We start from the raw sequence: 24,361 nt of genomic DNA, 5'->3' as shown, positions 1-24,361 counted from the left end.
CAAGTAGAGAGTTGAATTCCATAAACATAAAAAGAGGAAGAAGCCAGTTTTTTTCCAAAACAGTATAATTAGTATGTTTTCAACTATGTATAATTTTATGGTGCCATGTATCAGAACTACTAGGTGGTGACTATGTGAGACTTTCTGACGGGCTGAGAGACGGCGTCTTCCAAGATGGAGGTAGTAAGGTATTACTACTTTATCTGCGTAGCATATACATGGGTATGTTTACTTCAAAAAATTTCTCACTCTACATGTATGATTTGTGTACTTTTCCCCATGTACATTAAACTTCAATTATATATTTAATTTTTAAAAAATATTACACTAAAAATCCAAGACTAAAAACAAAAAGTAACTACCTTAATACAAACAAGGAAATTGACATGTTTGTTTATTGTTGGTTTGTTCTGTTGCTGTGGTATTAGTGGTGGCAGGTGTTTAAGATCCACAGCTCAGGATCTTGTAGCTCAGGAATATATACTATCATCCTCATTTTAAACAAAAAGAAAATATGTTCTATATACATTAGCCCAACTCTATTTCTAATTTTATGTAAATTTTGTCAGAAAATTCACCTTGATCAACTAAGATATGTTCAATGTCAGTATCTTTAAATCGAGGGCAAGCTTTGTTCAGAAGATAATAGGATATTTGTAACATATTTGACATGTTTTGATTACATTATGGACACAAAATATTAGCACTGTGATTCCTAAGTCCGTTGACATTTTGTATATAGTTATTCCTTAAATCCAACCTTTTTTTTTCATGACTCCACTTTTTAAGAATATGAAGATAGATTCTTATCAGGCCATTATTACTCTTGCTGTTCTATCAACAAGGGAAAAGCAATTGTTTTCCAGCAATCTACAGAAACAGCATATCAAAACACTCTGGTCACACAGTCACCATACAGCAAGTCATCTTTGATAGGATGGTAACCATAGTTACCAAGGATATTCATAATTAGATTGAACCACTCTTCCTCATACATGAAAATTCCTGACACTGATAAAGACATAGAGGCTGGGTATTTATGCTGGATAATTTTTATTTGTCAAAAAGCTCATAACACTTCATCTATAGTGTAGATAAGCACTACTGTCACTTATTGTTTGTGTGTCACTTTTCCAGCCAGAAACCTCTGTGATCGGTGGCACCATTACCCGAGTTTTCCTCAGGCCTGCTGGGCTCATTCCACCAACTTGACCTGGCAGGCCACACTCACCGTGCACTACCAGCACAGATCCCACACCTGCCAAGGGCGAGTCAGATGTGGAGCAACAAGTGGTGCATGAGCAAGTGAGCGTGGAGTCGGCCACTGCGCACAGCCACGCACATTGGCTGCTGTAGCAGGGCGGGCAGCTCTGGGCACCAGCACAGGCACTGGCTCTGGGCAAGCCAGTGGCAGGATCTGACGTACAGCAAGTGGCTTCCGCTGTGCGTACCTGTGTCTGGAGGAGGGGAACACAGTGGCACCCAAAAGCTTGGAGACTCCAGAAACTACAGAGCCCCAAATGGGGTGTCACAGCCCTAGCTCAGGGAGCCTGTAGGTGTGGGTTCCCCGAAGAGCCACAGCTCTTCTCTCCTTCTCATTGCCCACAATGTGGGGAATGGAGGGAGTAGAGGGTGGGTACATTTCAGCCCTGTTTGTGTTACTGTTTTTTCAGTCCTGCCATTTGGCAGTCCCTGAGTTCTTGTCCCGTGTCCAGGAAGAATGAGGTATACAAACAACTGGAGGGTGGGAAGGCAGAAAGGAGCTTTACTGAGCAGCAGAACAGCACTCAGGAGACCCAGAGTGGGCAGTTCCCTTTCTGCAGGCAGATCATCCCAAGGAGTCAAAGAGACTCAAATTGGGTAGCTTCTTCCTGCAGCTGGTAGTCTGATGTCTGTGTGAGTCCGGCTGGGTCTGGAGGTTTTTATGGGCTCAGAAGGGAGGATGTGTGTGCTGACTGGTCCACAGGAAGGCCCAGAAAAAGCACCGCAAGTTTTCATTCCCACTGTGAACTCCACCAGGAACTGACAGCCCAGCCCTGAGGCTGTAGGCTGTCCCTGTCTTGAAGGTGGGGCTTCAGTGGGGACCTGCGCCTTTCCACCCATGAGCCTGTCTGCCTCCTGCTGCCACCAATCATGTCATCTACAGGTGCCCTGGGTGTTTCTGTGGAGGGTTGCCTGCAGGCCCACATGGAGCTGCCCTCAACTCTACCCCCTTGGCCTCCCTCCAGTGCTCCTTGGTCCCAAAGTTTGGAAAGGGGTGAGTTGGCAGGGAGCTGGCATGTCAGCGCCATCCTGAGTGTGTGCACACCCAGCCAGGTCACAACAGTGCCCATGCTTGGCCACAGCTTTGCTCCATCCCAGAGCAGGCACTGGGAGCAGGGTGAGGCCAGACAACAGGAGCAGGCACTTCCAAGCCTGCTGGGGTAGGGGGACTTCCCGGTCCCCAAAGAGTATAGGGATGCCCAGGTCCACAGCTGCAGCTGCTCCTGGAAGCACGGGGCTCCAACCTCATTAACGCGGAAGAGGGTGGGGCTCCTGCCTGTTCCCACATCCCGCCCACTCCATGGAGCACACAGTCCTGGCCATGCCTCCCCTATTGCAGCATCTTCACAGCAGCCGCTTCAGACGGGCAGCTGCGGCCATCATTACTTCTCTGTATAGTGGACAAGTATTTTTCACATATTCACATTCTGAAGCCTAAATCTAGAATCATATTTTTATAAGATTGCAGGAACACAGGAAATAGCGTCTTTAGTATTATTTCTAATCTTCTCAATTCTTTCGTTCACATGATAGATTTGACGCTTTCTAGCTTCTGGTCTCACATGCTAACCTTTGAACATAATAAACAATAAATTTGCTATAGTCATAAAATTATTTTTACATAATTCTATTTCTTTTCCGGCTTTGAAAATAAAGTTCATTAGTGGAAAGGAACAGGAAGAGGAGCTGAAAGTATGATCCATAATAATGTGTAAAAATTCCATTTAAAACTTTTCCACTTAGAAGTCACTGACTGTAAAAAATAGAAAGATTCCGGTTTTAAAACAATTAATACTTGTTCTTTTCTTTAACTGTTCTTCAGCATATATTCTCTGAAAGTTCACTAATACAGGATAAATTTATGAGATACAGCAGCTCACAGGTTATGCAACATACCTTTGATATGCTGAAGTCAGATTAAATAAAATTTAAAAATTACATACTCCAGAAAGTGCTGCCAAAGAGAGGTTTAAGTAAGGCTTTAGAATGATCTTTCCTTTAGCAATAAGAGCTCAGAATTACAAACAAAAAAAAAGTCAATAATAAAACCAAGTTCCTTGTAAGTCTCTCAACATGAGCCAATTAAATTAACAACCAATAGGTGAAGTCTCCTAGATGTATAAGATAAACTGAGGCAAAAAATAAAGAGCTTCTGATAACATTTCTAAAACTCTGAAAGAAAAAACTGTGCATATATTGCTGTGCATAATTAAATCCATCAAAAAGTCATTTTAATAAAACTACTGAAATTTTAAATAACTCCTTTGTTATTAAAGACTAACAAAAACAAATCTACGCAAGAAAAACAACTATAGCATTTCCTATTAATAACCAACATTTAAAATAAGGAAGAACAGAAAGATCAATCATGAGCAGCCTATTACTGAAATGCAAATACCCACATATTGACTTTACTGTTGTTGTTTTTGTTTCTCATTTCATTTTGTTTTGTGGCAGGGTCTCATTCTGTCACCCAGGCTGGAGTGCAGTAGCGTGGTCTTGACTCACTGCAACCTCGACCTCCCAGGCTCAAGCGATTCTCGTGCCTCGGCCTCCTAAGCAGCTGGGATGAAAGCGTGCGCCACCATACCTAGCTAATTTTTGTATTTTTTGTAGAGACAGAGTTGTGCCACGTTGCCAGGCTGGTCTCGAACTTTTGGACTCAAGTGATCCACCTGCCTTGGCCTCCCAAAATACTGGGATTACAGGCATGAGCCACTGCACCTACCCCCTACACACTGACTTTAATAATGATGTGGTTTGGCTGTCTCCCCATCCAAATCTCATCTTGAATTATAGCTCCCATAATTCCCACATGTTGTGGGAGGGACCGGGTGGGAGATAATTGATTAATGGGCAGTTTCCCATATACTATTCTTGTGGTAGTAAATAAGTCACATGAGATCTGAGGGTTTTATAGGGGTTTCCCTTTTTGCTTGGCTCTCATATTTTCTCTTCTCTGCTGCCATGTAAGATGTGCCTTTTGTCTTCTGCCATGATTGTGAGGTCTCCCCAGCCACATGGAACTGTGAGCCCATTAAACCTCTTTTTCTTTATAAACTACCCAGTTTTCAGTATGTCTTTTTCAGCAACGTGAAAATGTACTAATACAGTAAATTGGTGCCAGTAGAGTGGGGTGCTGCTGTAAAGATACCCAAAACTGTGGATCCAACTTTGGAACTGGATAACGGAGAGGTTGGAACAGTTTGGAGGGCTCAGAAGAAGAGAGGAAGATGTGGGAAAGTTTGGAACTTCCTAGACACTTGTTGAATGGTTTGACGAGAATGCTGACAGTGATATGGACAATGAAGTGCAGGTTGAGATGGACTGAGATGGAGATGGGGAACTTCTTGGGAACTGGAGTAAAGGTGACTCTTGCTATGTTTTAGCAAAGAGACTGGCAGCATTTTGCCCCACCCTAGAAATTGTGTAACTTTTAACTTGAGAGAGATAATTTAGGGCATCTGGCAGAAGAAACTTCTGAGCAGCAAAGCATTCAAGAGGTGACTTGGGTACTGTTAAAAGCATTAAGTTTTATTCATTCACAAATATATGATATGGAATTGGAACTTATGTTTAAAGAAGAAGTGGAGCATAAAAATTCAGAAAGTTTGCAGGCTGACAATGTGATAAAAAAGAAAAACACATTCTCTGAGGAGAACCTCAAGCTAGCTGCAGAAATTTGCGTAAGTCAGGAGGAGCCAAATGTTAATCACCAAGACAATGAGGAAAATGTCTCCAGGACATGTCAGAGGTCTTCATGGCAGCCTCTCTCATCATAGGCCTGGAGGCCTAGGAAGAAAGGTTTCATCGGCTGGACCCAAGGCTAGGTCTAGGTTTCATCGGCTGGACCCAAGGCTCTGCTGCTTTGTGCAGTCTCAGAACTTAGTGCCCTGCATCCCAGCCACGGCTATAAGGGGCCAACATTGAACTCAAGCTTTTATTTCAGAGGGTGCAAGCCTCAAGTCCTGGCAGCTTTCACATGGTGTTTGAGTCTGCAGGTGCACAGAAGTCAAGAAGTTGAGGTTTAGGAATCTCTGCCTAGATTTCAGAAGACGTATGGAAATGCTTGGATATCCAGATAGAAGTTTGTTGCAGGGGCACGGCCCTTGTAGAGGTAGACATCTGTTGTAAGGGCAGAGACCTACTTCTGCTAGGGCAGTGTGGCAGAGAAATGTGGGGCTGAAGACCCCACACAGAGTCCCCACTGGGGCACTGACTAGTGGAGCTGTAAGAAGAGGGCCACTGTCCTTCAGACCCCAGAATAGCAGATCTACCGACAGCTTGCACCATGCCCCTGGAAAAGCCACAGACACTCAACATCAGCCCATGAAATCAACCAGGAGGGAGACTGTATCCCTGCGAAGCCACAGGGGTGGAGCTGCCCAAGACCACAAGAACCCACCTCTTGCATCAGTGTGCCCTGGATGTGAGACATGAAGTCAAAGGAAATCATTTTGGAACTTTAAGATTTGACCAGCTCTCTGGATTTCGGACTTGTGTGGGGCTTGTAGAACCTTTGTTTTGGATAATTTCTCCCATTCAGAATGGCTGTATTTCCCAATGCCTGTATCCCTACTGTACCTAGGAAGTAACTAACTTGCTTTTGATTTTACTCATAAAATCAAAAACTTGCTTGCTTTAAATTTTACTCATAAGTGCAAGGGACTCCTGTTGTCTCATATGAGACTTTGGAATGTGGACTTTTGAGTTAATGCTGGAATGAGTTAAGACTTTGGAGGACTGTTGCAAAGGCATGATTGTGTTTTGGAATGTGGACGTGAGATATGGGAGGAGCCAGCAGCAGAATGATATTGTTTGGCTGTGTCCCCACCCAAATTTCATCTTGAATTGTAGTTCCCATAATTCCCACATGTTGTGGGAAGGACCTAGTGGGAGGTATTTGAATCATGGGAGTGGTTTCCCACAAACTATTTTTGTGGTAGTGAATAAATCTCACATTGGCTCTCATTTTCTCTCGTCTGCTGCCACGTAAGAAGTGCCTTTCGCCTTCCACCACGATTGTGAGGCTTCCCCAGTCACGTGAAACTGTGAGTGCATTAAACTTCTTTTTCTTTATAAATTACTCAGTCTCAGGTATGTCTTTATCAGCAGCATGAGAAAAGACTAATATAAGTAAGTTTTATTTACTTTGCTATTAAGTCACACTTTCCTACCAGCAGAACATGATTCTAAAAAATCAAAGAATCTGAGATTCTACTCTTCTTGCAAGCTAACAAGTTGGCCTACGAGTTTCATGTATAGTGGCAGAAGACACTGGGTTTCTGTCAAAGGACTGGGTCAGAGTCAAAGGACTTTGTAACTCCCAGCAAGTGCAGTGGCTAGAGTACCAGCATTTCCTTGCACTTGTTCCCTAAACACAAATTCTCCTAAAAGAATGCAAAGACGGCCAGGTGACATCTGCATAAACTGTGGGTTTGATTCTGGAGTAGAATCTAGAACTTGAGGAACCCAAACATTTTATAATGGATAATGCCTGTCCTTTGACCCAGGGAGAAATACTACCTCTATTTTACGAGGCTTTAAGATCCTTGCTCTAGAAGGAGACCGTCTCTCCCTTTATTGACCCAAGTAGACACATTCAGCAGAGAAGAGAACAGATGTTTAGAGGATTAAGACCAGGACCTCTATAAATCCAGGGGTACACACTATTAGTCCAGTGGTTCCAAATAGCTTTCAGATATTAAAAAGTCAACTATCTGGGGACCAGGTAGATAATATAAATGAGTAAAGAGGCCCAGGAAAGGACTGTGATGAATTGGAAGAGAGATGATGTAAAAAAAAAACAGCTGGCACCCAGGTCTAGCCAATTGCTGCCATATCCCAATTCATACCTATTGTTGCCATCATTCCCGGTTTTTCAGTTTCAAAACAATATTTTTTGTGTGAAACCAATAGTTTTTGGGCACTATGAACCATGCCCATGTAAGACAACAAACTTAATGGTGTATATTCTCACTGCTCCACCAACACTGTTCTCTTTTCTCTCTCCCTCTCCTGGGGACTCTCTATTCCCTAAGACACAACAACACTGAAATTAGGCCGAATAATAACCCTAAAATAGCCTCAAGTGCTCAAGTGAAAGGAATAGTCACAAGTCTCTCAGTTTACATCTAATTATGGACATGATTAATTTTAGTGAGAAAGGCATGTCTAAAGCTGACATAGGACAAAAGTGAGGCCTCTTGGACCAAACAGCCAAGTTGTGAAAGGAAAGAAGTTCATGAAGGAAATTAAAAATGCTATTTCAGTGAACACATGAATGATAAGAAAGCAAAATAACCTTACTGCTGATATGGAGACAGTTTTGGTGGTTTGGTTAGATCAAACTAGCCACAACATTCTGTTAGGCCAAAGCCTAATCCAAAACAAGGCCCCAACTCTCTTCAATTATATGAAGGGTAAGAGAATTAAGGAAGCTTCAGAAGTAAAGTTTGAAACTAGCAGAAACTAGTTTATTGAGTTTAAGAAAAGAAGCTCTCTCTAACATAAAAGTGCAAGGTGAAGCACCAAGTGCTGATGTAGAAGTTGCAACAAGTTATACAGAAGATCTAGCTAAGACCATTGATGAATGTGGTATACAAAACAACAGATAATTAATGTAGATGAAACAGCCTTAAGAAGAAAGAAAATGCTGTCTAGAAAATGCTAGAGCTAGAGAGAAGTCAATACCTAGCTTCAAAGCTACGTGATGGGTTCAATCATACCCCAAACCTCGGCATCACGCAAAATGCAATAACTTGCCTATGTACCCCCTAAATAACCTCCAAAATAAAGGTTGAAAAAGAAAAAAACAAAAGCCTCTGATAGTTGCTCACCCTTTCTACCATGTGTGGATATTGCAAAAAGATGTTTGGTCATCCATAAATTAGGAAGTGGGTCCTTACCAGACACTTTGTCAGCACCTTGATCTTGGACTTCCTAGCCTTCAGAACTATGAGAAATAAATTTCTTTTATTTAAAATAAAAAAATAAAAATAAAAATAAAAAAAAGCTTCAAAGGACAGTTTCATTCACTAATCTAAAAATCCTAGGTCCTTTAAGAATTATGGTAAACCTACTCTTTCTGTGCTCTACAAATGGAACAAAAACCTGGATTACTGAATATTTTAAGCCTACTGTTGAGATATGCTGTGTAGAGGAAACAATTCCTTTCAAAATAGCACTGTTCATTGGCAATGCCCCTAATCATCCAAAAGATTTGATGGAGATGTACAAGGAGGTTAATGTTGTTTTCATGTCTTCTAACACAGTACTCATTCTGCAGCCCATGAATAAAGGAGCCATTTTGACTTTCAAGTCTTACTATTTAAGAAATACATTTCCTACGGCTATAGCTGTCATATATTGTGATAGATCTGGACAAAGAAAATTGAAAACCTCATGGAAAGAATTTACCTTTTTAATGTCATTAAGAACACTTATGATTCAAGGGAGGTCAAAATATCAACATTAACAGGAGTTTGGAAACAGTGAATTCCAAATCTCATGGATGACTTTGAGGATTTCAAGACTTCAGTGTAAGAAGTAACTGTAGATGTAGAATTTGCTAGAGAACTAGAATTAGAAGTAGAGCCTAAATATGTGGCTAAATTGATTGAAATCATAAAATTTCAACAGACAAAAAGTTGCTTCTTATAAAGAAGCAAAACAAGTGCTTTGTTAAATGTAATTTACTCCAGGTGAAGATGCTGTGAACATTGCTGATATTACAATAAAGGATTTAGAAAATTGCATATACTTGGTTGATAAAGCAGTGGCAGGGTTTGAGAGGATTGACTCCAATTTTGAACGAAACTCTATTGTGACTAAAATATTATCAAACAGCATTGCATGTTATAGATAAATATTTCATGAAAGGAAGAATCAATTGATGTAGTAAACTTCACTGCTGCCTAATTGTAAGAAATTGCCACAGTCACCTTAACTTTCAGCAGCCACCACCCTGATCAGTCAATAGCCATGAACATCGAGGCACAACTCTCCAGCAGGTAAAAGATTACACCTCACTGAAGGCTCAGCTGCTTGTTAGCATTTTTTAGCAATATTTTTTAGTTAAGGTACATACATTTTTTTAGACATAATGCTATTGCACACCTAACAGACTGCAGTATAGTATAAATACAACTTCTATATTCACTAGGAGGCCAAAAATAATCTATATGACTTGCTTTATTGCAATATGCACTTCATTGTGATGTACACTTTATTGCAGTGGTCTCAAACTAAACCCACAATATCTCTGAGGTATGCGTGTACTAGTAAATTAATTTATTATTTGTGACATTCTTTATGTGATTTTCTAATTGTACAGAGCTGATTTTAAGTATTTATCTTCTTTTTATATCCTGTCTTCCCCAAATTGAATATTGCTTATAGGTAGAAAATTATAATTGGCATCTTAGTTGTTTTGTATCTTGTTACAATGAGTTGAACAAAATAGGCCTCCAATAAATATGTTAAGTTTTTATTTTCCTTATTGACATAAAGATACCTGAATTTTTTTTTAACAGGCAACAAAGGGAGGTGGCTAACTAGTAGAAATATTAACTAGTGATTCTTTGAATCCTACTTTAGTTCTTTTTTCTTTCTCTTTCTGCTAGAAGTTTTCATTGTAAAAACTCTTAATTTCTCCTGTATACCCCCTCTTTTAATTTAATATAATTAAGTTGTGTTTTCTTTACCTAGAGGGAAAACTGATCTAGTTAATATGCTAGAAGAACACATATCTCACTCGCTGGAAAGGTAAAGAAAGTATTTTCCTTTGTTTCTTAGTAAAAGTGAAAGGAACATACAGGAAACCAAAGAAGGTCCTTATCGCTTTTGCAGGAAATCAATCGTAGAGGCAATAAATTGAGCTATAAATAGATCATTTCCCCCCCCCATGATAACCAAGAGTTTCTTATCTTCAATTCTACTTTTATCTTGGGATACATATAAAATAAGTTTTTAAATTTTTCTTTTTTTTTTGCTTTTAGATTGCTAGGGAGTATGAAACTGCCATCATACAAAGTCAAATGTAAATTATATTATTTAGAGAATTAATTAATTAATATACTGGTAGTATCTGGAGCACTATTAAAGGTTTAAATTGGTTAATTATTCCACAAAATAGAATGTTTATTATATGCCAGACACAGTTTTATGTGCCTTAGAGGTAAGGTTTAGCTACTTTAAGTCTTCATAACAAACACAGACGGTAGCTATTATTAGTATCATTCACATTTTATAAAGGAGGAAAAAGATGCATAGAAAAACCAACTAGATTCCCCAAAGGCACATAGTGAGTAAATGTTGCAGTCAGAACCTGTCCAGGGACAGATGATCTGGCTCCAGAGTGTGCATGCCTAACCCTAAGTATGCTGTCTCCCAGTCAATCAAGCAAGTAGGCTCCACCTCACACAAACACATGCTCATGCACATTCCTCTACTTCTCAACTCATCTGAATTAAACGTGCAATGGTTCCTGAAAGCCTATATATCAAACATTGTGCTGAGCTACTTTAGAAATACAAAGATGAATAAATAAGCTTGATTTCATGGAGCATATAGTCTAGGGGGAAGTATGACAACTAGACAAATAATTTTAATAAAACCATAAAAATAGTAAATGCAGAAGATAAGTCAGAGATTAGAGAAGTTTAAGAAGAGATCTAGTAATAACACTAATGGGAAAAATCATGAGCAAGATTATCTTTGAGGGATTAGTAAGAATTTTTTATGCCAGGGATTATAAAAATCTTCAAGTAGAAGGAGCAATATGAGCAAAGACATAGAAACCTATCATTGCTGATGTGTCAGGAAAGAGCCAAATAAGCCAATTTAACTGAAGAACAGACGTAAGTAAAGGAAGAGAGAGCTTAAATGGCAGAAAAGTTGCATCTTATATTCATACATTCAACTAACAACTACTGAATGTCTATAATGTATACAGTACATAAAAGACTCATTCAACAACCATTTAGAGAGTAGCTTAAAGATTACATTGAAAATGAGGCTAGCATATGTGAAAGCACTGAATACAAAATCTGACATGGAACAACCTAATAAACGTGTCTGTTTTCACCAACTTTTGCATAGAAAGTCATTGAAGACTCTTGCAATCAAGCAAGAAAGACCTACATAGTAAACATATTTTAAAATATAAATGTGTCTAAAATACAACAGCAACCAAAGTATACAGTAATTAACATAGATCACATGGAAGGGTGTAAATGAACGAGAAAAACTCAGAAAAGTGGACTTCTGAACTGAACTTAAAGAAAGGTGTCAAAATTCTAGGACAGAAGAAAAAGAAGAGGGAAGAGAGGCATCTAAGGAATAGAAATGTAGGAACTGATTATTTAAAAAGAGATCAATATGTATATAATGAAGGCACTGCAGATTGAAAGTAGAGGATAGACATTGTCCATCCATGCAGTTATTCACGTAGTCTGTTAACAATTATTATTGCTGCTGGGCACGGTGGCTCATGCCTGTAATCCCAGAACTTTGGGAGACCGAGGCAGGCGGATCACCTGAGGTTGTGAGTTCGAGACCAATCTGGCCAACATGAAGAAACCCCGCCTCTACTAAAAATACAAAAAAAAAAATTGCTGGGCGTGGTGGCGCATGCCTGTAATCCCAGCTACTCGGGAGGCTGAGGCGGGAGAATTGCTTGAACCTGGGAGGTGGAGGTTCCTGTGAGCCAAGATGGCGCTATTGCACTCCAGCCTGGGCAAGAAGAGCGAGACTCCGCCTCAAAAACAAAACAAAACAAAGCAAAACAAAACAAAACAAAAAAATTATTGCCTAAACATTCCAGGAAATGTGTCAGGCTCAAAAACACAAAAATAAGTAAGATGCCGTCTCTGCCTCCAAAGAAACTTTCTAGTCTATTGGAAACCTCTCAATTGAGAAATGGGTGCATGTCAGCAGTTCACTGTAATCTGTTATGACAGATGTGAGCTCAGGTACCTGGCAGCACAGAGTAGGGATATCCATTAGGGTACTAAAGTAAAGCTTCCAAAGTGGCAACACTGGTTAGGGCATGGGTGACTGCCTATCCAAGCAGTGAATGCAACATAAGAAACCAAAGACAATGAGGAGTAAAAAATGAGACATACATCAGGAAATACGAATAGTATTGAGTCGTTTGTTTCTTTGCAGATGAGTTAAGTATACAAAAATCATAAGCAGAAAAAAAGAAGCCAGAAAAAAAAGTTTATAAAGCTTGTGATGTTAATGTAATTTTAGACTTTAACCTAGAATTAATATTCATGGAAACACTTCAAGCAAAAGACTGGAATGATTAGCTCTGCTTTTTAGAGAGCTCACTGGTCCCCTAAGAACAATTGGGTAGGTTGTTATTGGAGATAGGGAGACCAATCAGAAGGTTGTTGGGGTAATGCAGAGTATGAATTTAAATTTGAAGAAGAGAATTTTAAGTATGAAGAGGACAGGATACATAAGAAGATTCAAAAGTTAGTATCTATGTTTCTAATTGAATTATAATTTGTTTGGAAATTTATGTCTATATCTTCTCAATGTTGGTTTTTCTTTTTTTTTCAAGATGGCAGACTGGAGGCAGTGTTAGCATTCCTCTTCCACTTGGAAGGACAGAATAATGTGCAGAGATTCACACTGTGAATTTATTTTCAAAGAACCAACGCAGGAAATAAAGAAAACAGAATCTACAGACCCTGTGAAAGAATTGGTAGGCTACAGCCTACTACATGAGACAGGTGAAAAACTCTAAGTCCTCAGAGTGCGAGAGGGAGAGAGCCTGCCTCCGAGTACACATCCCCACTGGGGAATCTGAAAATCCAGGCCATTGGAGAAGCCCTTTACCCCTCCAACAGCTGGAACAGACTTAGGGAAATAAAAAAGCAAGAGCAGCAGCAGGAAGAGCTATGTAGGTATTCCCAGTCTCCAGCATGAACCCAGGGAAGCTATTCCTGACTATATCTCACAGGGACCCTCTGGAAGTCAGCCAATGACCTCAGGGAAAGGACACAGGATAAAAGAACCTCCCAACAGAATTTTGTAATATAATCTCGAGTGGAACAAATTCCCTTGAACAGAATGGGACGGGAGGAGTTGCAGCAAGCGGGAAGTGTGCTACAGACAGGAGAGTAGGAGCTGGGTGCCTGGCCTTGTAGGCAGACAAAGAGGTGCATGGGTTTTTGAAAGCCACGGCAGCTTTCTATGTGGAGAAGCTTATGACCTGGGGCAGGTCTGAGTTCTGTGTACAGGCTGCCTGGATCTAAACCAAACATTGTTAGCAGAGCACTGTGGGAGTGAGATCAGCCTTGCCAACTGCAGGAGAGCTGGGTAAGGTTTACTGCCACCCACTAACAATAACAAGCAGTGAGACTGAATCAGTAATTTTAAAAATGCAAACAAAGAAAGTCCAGGACAAGACAGATTCACAGCTGAATTCTACCAGACATTCAACGACGAATTGGTACTAATCCTACTGAAACTATTCCAAAAGACAGAGAAAGAGGGAATCCTCCCTAAATCATTCTATGAAGCCACTATCATGCTAATATCAAAACAAGGAAAAGACATAACAACAGCAACAAACTACAGAGCAGTATCTCTGATGAAAATAGATGCAAAAATCCTCAACAAAACACTAGCTAACTAATCCAACAGCACAACAAAAAAGTAATACATCACAATCAAGTGGGTTTCAGAGATATAAGGACAGTTTAACATACGCAAGTTAATAAATGTGACACATCACATAAATGGAATTTTTAAAAGTATATATAATCATCTCAATAGACCCAGAAAAAGCATTTGATAATATACAGCACCCCTTTGTAATCCCTCAACAAAATACGTATAGAAGAGATTTACCCAAAAGTAATAAAAGCCATATATGGCAAACCTATAGCTAACATCACACTGAAAGGCAAAAAGTTGAGAGCATTCCCCCTGAGAATTGGAACCAGACAAAGATCCCCACCTTCACCACTTCTACTCAACACAGTACTGGAAGTCATAGCCAGAGCAATCTGATTTTTAAAAAAAGAAAGAAGCAGCACACAAATTGTAAAAGAAGAAGTCAAACTGTCATTGTTCACTGATTATGTGATCATATACCTAGAAAAGCCTAAAGATTCATCCAAAAAGCTCCCAGATCTTATAAATGAATTCAGTAAAGTCTCAGGACACAAAATCAATGTACACAAATCAGTAGCACTCTATACACCAACATAACCAAGCTGAGAAACCAAGAACTCAATCCTCTTTACAATAGCTGAAAAAATAAAATAAAATACTTAGGAATATATTTAAAGAAGGAGGTGAAAGATCTCTCAAAGGAAAACTACAAAACACTGAAACACAGAAATTATAGATGATACAACCAATGTAAACACATCCCCTGCTCATGGATGGGAAGAATAAAATGACCACACTGCTCAAAGCAATGTACAGACTCACTATAATTCCCATCAAAATACCATCAACATTCTTCACAGAACTAGAAAAAACAATCTTAAGGTTCGTATGGAACCAAAAAGAGACCATATCACCAAAGCAATACTAAGCAAAGAACAAATCTGGCGGCATCACACTATCTGATCTCAAATTACAACACAAGGCTATAGTTACCAAAGCAGCATGGTACTGGTATAATGAGAGGCACATAGACCAATAGAACAGAATAGAGAACCCAGAAGTAAAGCCAAATACTTACAGCTAACTGATCTTCGACAAAGCATACAAAAACATAAATCTGGAAAAGGATACCCTATTCAATAAATTGTGCTGGAAAAACTGGCAAGCCACATGTAGAAGAATGAAACTGGATCCCCATCTCTCACCTTATTAAAAAATCAACTCAAGATGGATCAAAGACTTACATCTAAGACCTGAAACCATGAAAATCCTACAAAATAACATCAAAGAAACTCTTCTGGACATTAGCTTAGGCAGAGAATTCATGGCAAATGCATAAAAATACAAATAAATAAATGAGATCTAATTAAACTAAAAAGCTTTTGCACAGCAAAAGAAATAATCAGGAGAGTAAACAGACAACTCACACAGTGGGAGAACATACTTGCAAACTATGCATCTGACAATGGACTAGAATCTAGAATCTACAAGGACCTCAAGCAAATCAGCAAGAAGAAAACAATCCCATCAAAAAGTGGGCAAAGGACATGAGCACACATTTCTCAAAAGACATATACAAACAGCCAACAAACATATGAAAAAATGCTCAACATATCACTAATCGGGAAAATGCAAATGAAAACCACAGTGAGAAACCACCTTACTCGTGCAAGAATGACCATAATTAAAAACAATAGATGTTGTTAAACATCTTTAAAAACAACGGATGTTGACGTGGATGTTGTGAAAAGGGAACACTTTTACATTGCTGGTGGGAGTGTAAATTAGTAACAACCACTATGGAAAACAGTATGGAGACTCTTTAAAGAACTAAAAGCAGAACTGCCATTCAATCCAGCAATCCACTGCCAGATATCTGGTCAAAGGAAAAGAAGTCATTTATGAAAAAGACACATGCACATGCTTGTTTATAGCAGCAGAATTTGCAACTGCAATGATATGGAACCAACCTAAGTTCACACAGACCAACAGATGGATAAAGAAAATATGGTATATTTACACCATAGACTATTACTCAGCCATAAAAAGGAATGAAATAATGACTTTTGCAGCAACTTGGATGGAGCTAGAAACCATTATTCTAAGTGAAGTAACTCAGAAATGGAAAACCAAATATCAAATGTTCTCACTTTCAAGTAGGAGCTAAGTTATGAGCACACAAAGGCATAAGAATGATATCATGGACTTTGGGGTCGTGGTGGGGAAGGGTGAGAGAGGGGTAAGGGATAAAAGACTACATATTAGGTGGTGTGCACTGCTCAGGTGACCCGTGCACTAAAATCTTATAAATCATCACTTTAATCAATCACTTTTCTCAATGTCAAAAAGTACTTAAATAAGTAGCTCATGAGCTGCTACCTGACTTGCTGAGAAAAATGACTGCTACCCAGAGTCTAATCACATTAATGTGCTTCTTTTTTTTAACAGGCAGTAATATATTTTCCAAGCTTCATGCTTAAAGTTTCTAGATTATAAGCTATTATTCCAGAGTGTGAAGATTCAGTTTAGTATTGGTCTCATTTTGCTGAACATAGACAGACACATTTATTCAATAATGTCACTTTTCTTTTCCTACAGATTTCTATCTCTTGGTCAACAGACTATGAAAGGAAAAGCATAACTGTGTTGTTAAAATATTATATTCATTTGCATAAAAATTGACCATAAACAGAATTTCCCAAAAAATTTGCCATGATACATGTTGTGTTACTGTTCCCCTTGGGCCACAAGGCAGGCAGTGCCTCTTGGCTGCTGGGCTTGGGCCCTGAACAGAGAAGGTAGCACAACCATGTCTTCAAGAACAACAGTGCTATAGTTTGAATGCCCCTTCCAAAACTCATGTTAAAATTTAATTGCCATTGTGACTGAATTAAGAAGTAGAACCTTTAAGAGATGGCGCTGCCCTCATGAATGGATTAATGGTTCTGTTTTACGAGAGAATGCTGTTTTCAAGTTTAAAGGCACTGGTTAGGCTAAATGAAAGCATTCTCACATGGCCTCCATGAATCTCACATGGCCTCAATGAACAGTGAGATAAATGACATGCATGCTCCCACAGGAGAACTAAGTTTTGGGAAAATATAAACAATACTAGAGCATAATGAAAAAAAAAATCAACCTTTTGAAAGGATGCACATTATTCATGCATATGTCCATTCATTCAATAAAATATTATGGAACCACAAGGTAAAAACCTAGGAAGAATAAAAAAATACTTTCTCCAATTATCTAATAAAGGAATCGCTAATTTGGATGACTATGGTAATGCATATATGTTCCAAAAGGAGCACGAAATTTGGCAGTTATCCACAAATTAAAAGTGTTAAAAAAAATTAAGCAGCTTTCTCAATTCAGTAAAAACAGTGGATAAAGATGAAAAGACTTGGGAGGTAGGGAAAGTAACTAATCACTATTTCAAGAATCCCTCATTTGATGTAGTAGTGATTTCACTCATGTAGCAGTTGAAGAGAAATTTCAGCCCCTTGATGTCTGTGGTTATAAATAAAGGGAAATAAAGTTGTCTCAAATGCATAATTTTCTGTGGCTTGAAGTGCCAGCAAAGTAAACTCCTCTCTTAATAAAACCGATGAGCAATCTTTCCATTTTTTATTGACCTTATGACAAGTAAACAATTTTATAACTCACCAGAAGTTTCAGTTTTCAAAAAGAAATACCACAATCAATTTGTCCTATATATTTTCTTAAAACTTTAAAAAAGAAAGTTTATTTTGAAGGTTACCGACTGTTTGAACTAAGCTTACAATGTTAATAAATGAACTGCAACTACAGGAAACCCTCTCAGTTCCTACATCCCGAACCTGGCAGGACTGTTCTACTTTCTACAATTAATATTTAATTAGTATAGTCTTAGCTGTCTGTATTATTCTAATTCAGATAAGGATAAACTTTTTTCTAAAATTCTTCATTTCTGAATGAATATAGGAACATTATAAATAACTAGATTGCTACAACACAGAATTTCCATGATAATGGCAACAATGGTATTTTATCCTTTAGTGCCTAAAAGTAACTCTGAATACATTTTAGTATAATGTGGGAAATAGGCTTTAATATTTTGGCTGCCAAAAAAAGTATGTGCTTAATTAAATGTACATTACTTTATGTAGGTATATTCCAATCTTGATGACGACTATAGTAAACACAATACTTTGTAAGAAAAAAACAAAACAAAACAAAACAAAAACAAAAACAAAGGAAAACCAATATTGTAGTTCCCATATCAAAGTACTATAAAAAAAGTGTTTATTAACAATTTTTATGTCTAATTTCATCAGTTAAAGGACAAATACAGACCTTTGATACAAGATTAAAACAATAATCTATGTAAGCAATCACACTTCCTCCTTACTACTCAGCCAGGGCTTTGCCTACATTCTAAGACATTCTGAGGATGTGCTCTCATTAAAGGTAATTCTTAAAAAGTTACTGGGGAAACCACTTGCCTCCTGATGCTCATTCTTGATCATTTTACTGAGAAATTGGTGACAAGAGTTTCGCAACTTGTATATAAATTATGCTGACTTTAGACATTCAATTCCATTATTTACCAAACTCACCAGAATCTGTCTCTGTAGGGCATACCTAACAGAAAACATCTTTAGCTACTTTGCAACAGGCTACATCTTTGTGATAATGTTATCCTCATATCTTATTCACATATATATAATCTCTATGCAGTAAAACAAAGAAAGGCTGGATCAGGGTGCCAGGGCCTTCTCTCACCTCGATTTCAGATCTTAACCAAGCTTAGCATACCACCTCCTCCAGGAAGCAGTCCCTGATCACTGATCCCAAAGCAACTATTCCCCTCTAAACTGTCAGAGCAATTTACTTACACGATTTTTTAAAGTATCTATTCCCTTCTACCTTTTATTTTGTGTATTAAGCATATATTAAATTATAAGAAGTTATCAGCTTCTCATGTATAAAGACTCTTACATACTTCTGCTTCTCAGAACAAACTCAATGAATGCTCATGTAATAAATAACATTGTATATTTACTTAGTCATTAAAAAACTACTGTATTATTGAGGTATACCTTTGGTGGCTACAAAAATTACCAATCAATCAAAATGCTTATCAAAAATAATAAAATACATTCACAAAACACTCAAGTAAAATATATACCATATCCAACTGGAGGGAGGATACAGTAACCCTTGCAAGATAGATCCGCAGCTATAAAAATGATTTTTACTTACTTGTCTCCAAAAAACTTTCTCCAGAATTCAGCAGCATCTGCTTTTGTGATACGAAAGTTATCTCCCTGGAATTGACCATTGGGAAAGATTGCTTTGATTTCTGCCAGCATGTGACTGAAGATAAGGGACAGTTTTGTGAGATTTCGTCTGTAGGCACAAGGGAAAAAAATGAAGATAAGAAATAAATACCTATATGCACACAAATTTTTATGGGAATATATATTAAGACAAATGTTATGCATGTATCAACGTACGTCTTGATGGTTGATCATGAAAACCTCAACTGAATGCTGCCCTTAAAAACAATGTTTATGAAAACATTGAAAATTTTAATTCCTAACAAAGCTGTCAATTTATTAGTCATCCATGTATTCGTTTAACATAAACACAAATAAGATAAATCACATAATTTCACTGAGCTCACAGATTAATGGAAGAGATTGACACTTAAAAAATAATAATCAAATATAAATGGTAAACATAAAAGAGAGAGTGACTATTTCTACCTGGGGGAGTAAGGAAAGATTTGCTATCAGAGGAGAATCTAGGAAGAAAACTCATTGTTTGACAGATAAAAGACCTGGAGTGGAGAGAAAGGGAGGATGGAGAGGGAAGTAAAAGGTATTTCAGGCGGTAGAAATATCATGTACAAAAGTTTAATACATAAGTATAAAATGAAAATGTATTTGTATTATATCATTTTTGGCATGGTTAAAGCAGAGCAGAGGGTAACTGGAGAAAATAACATGAGACAGAGTAAGAAACTTTGGTTGGGATATGACATAAAGAGGCATCTGAATCAATGCACAGTTTTTGTTAAACATACTTGCCACTCCTACCGAAATATCAGATTTTCTGAGGATGGGTTCTAGATATGTGCATATTTTAGAAGCCCCCTGGGCAATTCTAACGTGCTTTCCTCATTAAGAGGTACTACTATAAGAAATGGAGAGTCAGGCCAGGGGTGGTGGCTCACCCCTGTAATCCTACCACTTTGGGAGGCTGAGGCGGCCAAATGGCTAGAGCCCAGAGTTTGAGACCAGCCTGGGCAACATGGCAGACCTCATCTCTACAAAAAATTGGCGGGGTGTGGGAGCACATGCCTATAGCCCCAGTTATCAGGGAGGCTGATGTGATCTCTTGAGCTGGGAGGTAGAGGTTGCAGTGAGACATGATCACGTCCCTCCACTCCAGCATGGGTAATAAGAGTGAGACAATGTCTCAAAAACAAAAAATTAGAGAGAAAAGAAATAAATCGAGAGTCAAATGGATTAACAGATCCAGAATTTTGAAGACTTGATGAAGTCTGTTTTAGAAGGAAAAAACTGTGGTAGTATGACAAAATGGTTTAGAACGGAGATACAGGTGTCACCTCTATTCTAATTTCCATATTAAGTTCCGGAGATTCTGGCAAGATTTAAACCAGGCTTCATACTACAAAATAGTACTATCAATCACCTGTAATCCTTGCTAACATTTCTTAAATTTTCAATATTACGTTAACTGGCATAAAACTACTAGTGCTAGATAGGTAAGAAGCAATTAAAACACAAAATACTAAATAACTTCCCAGTTTTAAACAAAGCGTATTTCTTTATATCCCCTTTTGCTCAGAATGACCAGAAATCAATAGGTACATTCTGCATATGTTTTCATTTTGAAGCTTCAGCTATTATGCATGTGTATGTGCGCCTGTATATATATGGGGGGGGGGGGGGAGAGAGAGAGAGAGAGTGTGTGTGTGTGTTGGGAGGTGAATGGAGGCAAGTGTATTAGTACTCAATAAAAATATAGCGGAAAATTAATATAGAGAAAGTCATCGAATTTACAACATATAAAACCATATAATGTATCAACAGAACTTTGTCATTGAAAGTTATGTTTCTTTGCTCCATATTTACTAATGTATCTGTGTTTAATAACTGTCAAATAATAACAAAAACTCATGTTTGTTACCAAGGAGATCATGTAATATGTACCTGACCATAAAACCATTGGGTGACACTCTTTCTAAAACATTTACAAAGGAGACACATCACTTCCTGTATAAGATTACGAATATAGAATAAAGATACTCATGATCAAAAGTGGGAAAAGTAGTAATAAGAATGCAGTAAGATATTCTATAAAGTCAATAAATTCATCTTCCCTAAAAAACTAAAAAAAAAAAAAAAAAAATCACCTATTTCCATAACTTATATTATCTATGAAAAGCTTTTTGATGAAAAGTGGGGGGGGGGGCATAACATAGGCTTTATTTTAATGCTTGACCTGTGCCCATAAACCATCTGCAAAATTCATTATAATATACACAAATGTTATATCATTTTATTAGATTTAGCCACTTTTGCACAACTCAACCTAATCCAAGTGTAAAACTTTTGTTAATTAGTTGAATCTTTGATATCAATATGATTTTGTCATTTATGTTAACATGTCATCAATTTAGATGATGGTAGATATAAGATATTCAGTTTTAAAAAATAAAAAGTAAACTGTTTTACTATATCGAAGGAAAGACTTGTGGCTAATATAAACTACAACCAACTACCCAACTTCTAAGATTTGAGTTTAAGAAAAGTATAAAATCACCTTAGGAAATCTGCAATGAATTTATTTCTATAATTGGGCTAAAGATTTAATTTTACCGAACTTCCAATTGATACATACAAAAGAAAAAAGAAAAATCAAGATGACTATAATTAGGGTAAACCAACTGTTCTTTATTTTCTGAATTGGCTGCACTCCATTCCCTTGATTCTTTGTCCTTTAATCATATCCGATTTTTTTTTTTTTAATTTTTACTTGTTAGATCTAAAGTCTGAAACACCATGCCAGTGATTACCCATTCTGGGTATCTGATCCACTGGCTATGTAGACCCTGAACTTTAAAAGAAACATAGTAACATTTTTTATAGTCTAGAAGCTCTAATAATCACTAGTATCTATATAAATACTCACTGATTGATTATAAAATGTGTATATACTTCTATTTGCTGGCTTCTGTAAATGGATCACCACAATTTTATTTGGCTTTTTACACAAAATAAGGCAATGAAAAAATACATTTTGCCTTTAGTCTTGAAAGAAACTCAAGCTCATATTGTTAAAAATATTTGAATATATATATGCATATATACATACACATTCCAGAATATATATATTTACTTTATACTTATACACTCACACACACTCCATATATATGTAAATAATCATCTTAGAAATCTACTATTTAACATATTTATAGAGGTTGCAATCTACAGCAAGGTATGAAAAGAACTGACAAACTTATTCTGTTGGAGCTTAAAAGGAAAAAAAAAAAAAGAACCAAAAACTAATTCCGGTATCTAATGTCATTTAAATTTGTTATCATAGCAAATACATTTTCTTTTTTATATGATACTGTGACTTATTTTTGTTTACAATGTTTTGCTATGTAGTATGTGCTTTCTTTATTCCCCCATCCCACTCTGCATCCTTTGATATCCACTTTTTTTTTTCGAAGCGGATTTTTGCTCTTGTTGCCCAGGATGGAGTGCAATGGCGTGATCTCAGCTCACCACAACCTCTGCCTCCCGGGTTCAAGCGATCCTCCTGCCTCAGCCTCCCAAGTAGCTGGGATTATAGGCATGCAACACACCACACCATGCCCGTCTAATTTTGGATTTTTAGTAGACACCGGGTTTCACCATGCTGGTCAAGCTGGTCTCAAACTCCTGACCTCAGGTGATCTACCCGTCTCAGCCTCCTGAAGTGCTGGGATTACAGGTATGAGCCACTGTGCCCAGCCTGACACCCATTTAAAAAAAAAAACTTTCAATTTTGAAAATAAAACAATCCAAGAATACAATCATCTCTAACCATCTAGACATAGAGAGAAGAAAAGAAACAATCACACATCTTTGTAAATGGAATTTTTTTCTATTATGCAATTTTTCCACACTTAGCCAATTTTCCCTAAGCCCATGGGATTTCCCATCATCATAAGACCTAAAATGATGACTGCCTAATAAAGGGTCTGATACTTAGTAAGAATATATTTCTGACACTAAAACAAAACAATCCCCAGACAACTAACTAAATACAAATCTGCCCAGAAAGAATACACTGAATAATCTTATAAAAGAAATTTTAATTTTAATAAATTTTAGATGGAATTTTTGATATCAGTTCTTTCACTTAAAAGAGAAGCTTCTTATTTCCACATATATTCCATTAACCATCACATTTATTCATTTGCTTTACATGGGATTTTGTTTACAATAAATAATTTTACAATAAAAGTTTTTTTTTTTTTTTTTTTTTTTTGAGACGGAGTCTTACTCTGTCACCCAGGCTAGAGTGCAGTGGTGAGTTCTTGGCTCACTGCCAGCTCTACCTCCCAGGGTCACGCCATTCTCCTGCTTCAGCCTCCCGAGTAGTTGGGACTACAGATGCCTGCCACCACGCCCGACTAATTTTTTGTATTTTTAGTAGAGACGGGGTTTCACCATGTTAGCCAGGATGGTCTCGATCTCCTGACCTCGTGATCTGCCCACCGAGGCCTCCCAAAGTGCTGGGATTACAGGCGTGAGCCACTGCGCCCGGCCAATAAAAGTTTTTTAAAATACTAAGTATTTTAAAATACCAAATAATCAAAAAGTAGTTGTCAACATTGGCCAAACTGCCAAAGATGTTAACATTAGAGGAGCCTTGAAGAAGAAAGAGGGACGGAGGAGTAAAAACCAAGGAAGGAGAAGAGCTACATTAAAAAGAGAGAAAGAGAGATGTGAAATGCATCCACAATGTCATCACCTAAGTAACAAGGTACCTCTTTCATCCTGGATTCTGTCGCCTATATCATATTTCTTTAAAATGGTATGAATCAATTTCTCCAAATGTCAAGTTACATTGTGGGGATTCAACTAGAATGTGGATTTGAACTACAGTGAATTAGCACGCTCACTCTATTGGAATGATGGAGCTTCACTGTTTATTAGCAAGTTTTAACAGTTTAACATTGCTATAGTCAACATAATAAGCACAAAGGAAGTATATAAATCGCTTGATGGAGGATGGCACAATGCTACCCTTAATGAATTTATCACATAGTGTGAAACAAAAAGTCATGAAGAGATCATCATAATACAATGTGGTAGGAGTAATCTGCTCTAATTATAGCCATCTTGACTTGAATTAAATTCATAAAACAAATAGAAAATATATCAAGATTTGATTAGTA

At 37.7% G+C, this 24,361-nt stretch overlaps 1 protein-coding gene across 6 annotated transcripts in view; it reads right to left on the bottom strand.

Moving 5' to 3' along the window:
* CBLB (Cbl proto-oncogene B) overlaps positions 1-24,361 on the bottom strand; it is a 213,681-nt gene that overhangs the window by 102,091 nt on the left and 87,229 nt on the right. For all 6 annotated transcript variants that reach the window (XM_050778914.1, XM_050778913.1, XM_050778918.1 and 3 more), the window contains one exon: positions 19,141-19,287. In XM_050778914.1, the coding sequence (XP_050634871.1) occupies positions 19,141-19,287 (147 nt within the window). The remainder of the gene's footprint in view (positions 1-19,140; positions 19,288-24,361) is intronic.

Source organism: Macaca thibetana, chromosome 2 (genome assembly GCF_024542745.1).
Source record: "Macaca thibetana thibetana isolate TM-01 chromosome 2, ASM2454274v1, whole genome shotgun sequence".
Classification (NCBI taxonomy): domain Eukaryota; kingdom Metazoa; phylum Chordata; class Mammalia; order Primates; family Cercopithecidae; genus Macaca; species Macaca thibetana.
This window is presented reverse-complemented; position numbering and strand designations above follow the sequence as displayed.